We start from the raw sequence: 4,034 nt of genomic DNA on the forward strand, positions 1-4,034 counted from the left end.
CATTGTTTTGCATGTCAAGAATTTTACCTCAGATGTTAGAGGTAATAGATGTGATAAAATGTAAATTTTCTGGCATAAAAATAATAAGTAAAAAAAAAATAGTTGTATTGTAGACCAAATAAGAGGTGTAACTTACATGGGAAAATATTCAGGCCTTTATTATACTTAGGTTAATCCAAAGTTGTAAAACATAAGAGTGAAGCAAGCTTATTAATTAAGATTAATGTTTGTAATCACTCATCATCACCAACTTTTTAATATATGCTTACACTACCCAAATCCTTAATCATTGGATAAAGAATACCCTAACCCTCATAATTGAAATCCCTTTAAAATAATATAGTTAGACTACATTACAATAACATTAAAAAATTGTCCTTTCAGGCATATGAGTTTGAGTTTTTGTTTTTAAGATGCAGGGGAAGGGAAGGGGCAGAGGACAGATCATGATATGAATAGACCTTGATCTATGACTGAATAATCTGCTGCTGAATCATAGTAATGAGTTGGAATTTCTGCAATAAGCCCTGGATCATAATACCCTATGTTCTGCAGGCTGAAGTTGATGTTAGAGCATTCCCCATGTAGCCAATTAAAATGCAGATCATCGTCCAAGGGTAGCGAAACTGCATCCAAAAGTAGGTTTCTCTGGCAAAATTCCATATCCGAAATGCTGTTGAGGTTAGATGCTTGTGTTTTCAATCCCAAATTTGTAGTTGAAATTGGTGCTGTTGATGGATCATTCATCATAAGGCTTCCTGGTTCGATAGGGAACGTGTTGTTGTCAACGGCCGATCCTATCGAACTCACAGAACTCTTATATTCACACTTGTAATCTGCACACAAAGGTTTTGTTTTGATGCATGCCGTGACCTCCTCCCCTGTCAAAGATGGAGAACTAATCGAACCAATTGATGGTGATTGATGATCAACTTGGATTTGGTGCTTCTTACCTGTTACTGGAAACTTGTGGCTTAAGTTACCCTCTAACTGAACAAGTGGCTTGTGATCTTTGAGTTGAATTTCTGGAACTTCATTCCAAGAGAATTGTGTTGGAATGGAGCAATCAATTACTGCCGTGTGGTTTCCTTCCGGCTCAAGAGAGTCAAAAGGTTGGTTCTTTCTCATCTTTTTCTCGGAAACAAAGTTTCTGATCATAGTTCTTCCTTTTTCTGTGGTGGCAGGCGGAGAAATAGTTCCGTTTGGATCACTGCTACCTTCATGAGTTTTGGTTTCCAGGTTCTGAAGTTGCAGTGCTCCTTCTGAATAACTGCAGCTGTCAATTGAAACGTCATTTTGTTTCTTGCTCCCTGAGTTCTGAACTCCAACAAGACTCCCTAGATCTGTTGAGGCTAAATCCGAGTTCATTCCGATTGAGTGAGACTTCAGATCGTTCTCTTTCTGAAGCCGGCTTAGGTAAAGGCGATACTTCTGAACAATAAAAATATTCTTGTTACTTAGACATCTAATCATGCATTGACACGTCATACAAACACAAACATCTAATTGGATGACAATGTAAAACTCTTACGGTCAATGCATAACTCATTATTTCTACCCGATACAGATCACTATACATGTTTCTATCTCAGATTTAAATAGCTTAAGGAGATAAGTGTAAACATAGCATCACCTGCAAGTGGCTTGCAACATTTTCTCTAGTCAGCCAAGGAACATTCATGAGATCTAGTATTTTCTTTGGACCAACTTCTGCCAAAAAGAAATGTTTCATCATGAATATTTTTTACTATATTTACTTGAACATAACTATTAAGTACTGTAAAATCTTACAACCTTGTTAAGAAAACTTACTATCAAATCCAATTTGATTCACTGCTTTAACAAACTTCTGGTGAAGATCCACAGACCAAACTACTCTAGCTTTCTTTGTGGATGATGGATCTATCAATTCTCTGTCATCGTGTTTGTTATCTGCATCTTTTCTTTTCTTAGTTGAGGTCATGTCTTCAAGGGCAAACAGGTTCCCATCATCGCATTGCTCCAATCCGTTTCTCATCAGGTGAATGCTCTCGAAACCTTCAAAACTCTCGAATTCTCTCGCCTCGTGTATCCTTTTCCTAAAGACATGCTGCCATATGTTTCGCAGTTCCTTCATCCTTATAGGCTTAAGCAGATAATCGCATGCTCCGTGTTGAACACCTTTCATCACCCTGCTTGTTTCTCCATCAACAGACATCACTGGAGACAACATTGCAAATTTCAATCAAATGGTTTTTAGAACTGAATGAAGAACTTTTCAAGTGTATTATTCGATAGAGAACTGACTAATCACAGGAAGATCCATCTCAAGTCCAACATGCTCTAGAAGTTTGAATCCATCCATGTCCGGCATGTTCACATCGCTGATCACTATATCATACCCGTCTTTCCTTTCGCGAAGCAAGTGTAGAGCATGCCTCGCCAAACAACACGTTGTCACTGAAGCAAATCAAGGAAGCAATCATAACTCCCAACATAAGATATTGACCATCATAACATAGCATATACACACCCCCATGAAAATAAATAACATGTGACAGAAGGAGGATTTTTAAGATACAAAAATGCTGACTTAACAGAGAGTTAAAGTCCATCTTATTCTTCTATCTGTTTCTCTACAGGATCCCAACTCGGAAACACAATGCTTGTGAGACAAGTCTTTTGTGTATTGGAAACAGCTTCTATCCTCCTTGAGCACAACTTAAGAACATAATGCATGTTGTTTGAGTTCCGAATCGCCAAGAGATAAACATCAAATAACCCTTCCACCATGAGTTAGCTTTTATGGTTGAGTTAGACTAGTTCATTTCTAAAATATATATAAACATTAAGGTCTCTATGACCCCTTGTATGTATGAAACTTTTTGCTTGCTACCAAAGAAATGATAAATTTGTCTTTCTAAGAAAACTCACTAACAATCATGCACAACTTCATTTATTCAGATTAATTTTGTAAGAGCTAAACTCAGATGCCTATACTACTGCATCAATTATCCAAATGGCATAGTGTTCCAAAAATACCCTATACAGTGCCATAAAACAGTTAATACTCATGGCTGAAAGATTAACAAGCATGAAATTCAATAAGAGAACTTCTTTTAGTAAACATGGTAACAGAGAATAGAATCACTAACTTATAAATTGTTCTGATTTCAATTACCCAACTTTTTCGTTTCTTATAAAATAAAACTTATCTTGAAACCTCAAATGACTAAGTTTTCAAGTAAAAAACAACATAAAATAATCTTAAAAAGATTTTTTTTAAAAAAAAGATTAAATAAAATGGAAAAATATTAAAATGTTCTCAATTTTAACATGTTAGACGAAAAAAAAAAAAGAAAAAAAAAACATCATTTCTATTAACATAACACAGTAAAATTCAGATAGTAACTTAGACCCAAAAATATCATTAAAGGCAATCAAGAAAATTTCATATTATCAATTTTGGAGAACCATAGTCCATAGCGCAACAATTAATTATTACTTCAAACTTAGCACATACTATATAAATAAGATAAGAAGAGTGACATATATAGTTAGTGATGAGTTGAAAGAAAGAGTAGCAAGAACAAGAACCTTCATAGGAACACTTCTTGAGCATCTTTTCAAGGATCCTAAGCCATGTTGGGTCATCATCAACAACAAGGACTCTTAGACCTGCTGGAAAAGCATCACGTCTTGGTGAAGAGAAGCAACCATTATTATTGTCCATGCTTCTCTGAAAGAGAGAGAAAGAGAGAGAGAGAGAATGAGAAAGTGAGAGGCCTAAGGATCAGAGTAGTGCTTGTGTTGTGTTGTGAGTTCAAAAAAATATTTGGGTTGGTTTCTTTGGCTTATATTAAGGCAAATTCAGTTTAAAAAATTGTAAAATAAAATAAAGAATCAAGCACCAAAATTATCCAAACTTATAAAAATAAAAACATTACATGCACACAAAAAATTAGCTATTAAATTAATTATTAAGTTATTGTGTATGAATATATGTGGTATTAACTTATTTTTAATATATTTTATATTTTAATATATATTCTATA

At 34.7% G+C, this 4,034-nt stretch overlaps 1 protein-coding gene across 3 annotated transcripts; it reads right to left on the bottom strand.

Annotated features, from left to right (window-relative positions):
* LOC107623289 (two-component response regulator ARR11) lies at window positions 133-3,823 on the bottom strand. Of its 3 annotated transcripts, XM_021112863.1 has the most exons (6): window positions 3,577-3,822; window positions 2,287-2,439; window positions 1,813-2,199; window positions 1,634-1,710; window positions 954-1,431; window positions 133-881 (listed from the first exon to the last, which is right to left on the bottom strand). In XM_021112863.1, the coding sequence occupies exons 1-6, from the start codon at window positions 3,710-3,712 to the stop codon at window positions 445-447; spliced, it is 1,668 nt and encodes a 555-aa protein (XP_020968522.1). In that variant the 5' UTR covers window positions 3,713-3,822; the 3' UTR covers window positions 133-444. The 3 variants fall into 3 exon arrangements, with proteins under 3 accessions (XP_020968522.1, XP_020968521.1, XP_016180981.2); XM_021112862.1 differs by having other exon boundaries at window positions 133-1,431; window positions 1,634-1,707; window positions 3,577-3,823; XM_016325495.2 differs by having other exon boundaries at window positions 133-1,431.

Source organism: Arachis ipaensis, chromosome B10 (genome assembly GCF_000816755.2).
Source record: "Arachis ipaensis cultivar K30076 chromosome B10, Araip1.1, whole genome shotgun sequence".
NCBI classification, from domain to species: Eukaryota; Viridiplantae; Streptophyta; class Magnoliopsida; order Fabales; family Fabaceae; genus Arachis; species Arachis ipaensis.

Bases quoted from the DNA above. Each gene is read 5' to 3' on its own strand.
- LOC107623289 (XM_016325495.2), bottom strand. From the start codon at position 3,712: ATGGACAATAATAATGGTTGCTTCTCTTCACCAAGACGTGATGCTTTT. The intron at 2,440-3,576 runs GTTCTTGTTCTT...GATTTGCTTCAG, and splicing joins CAAGAAGTGTTCCTATGAAG to TGACAACGTGTTGTTTGGCG. The intron at 2,200-2,286 runs GTCAGTTCTCTA...TGTTGTCTCCAG, and splicing joins GATGGATCTTCCTGTGATTA to TGATGTCTGTTGATGGAGAA.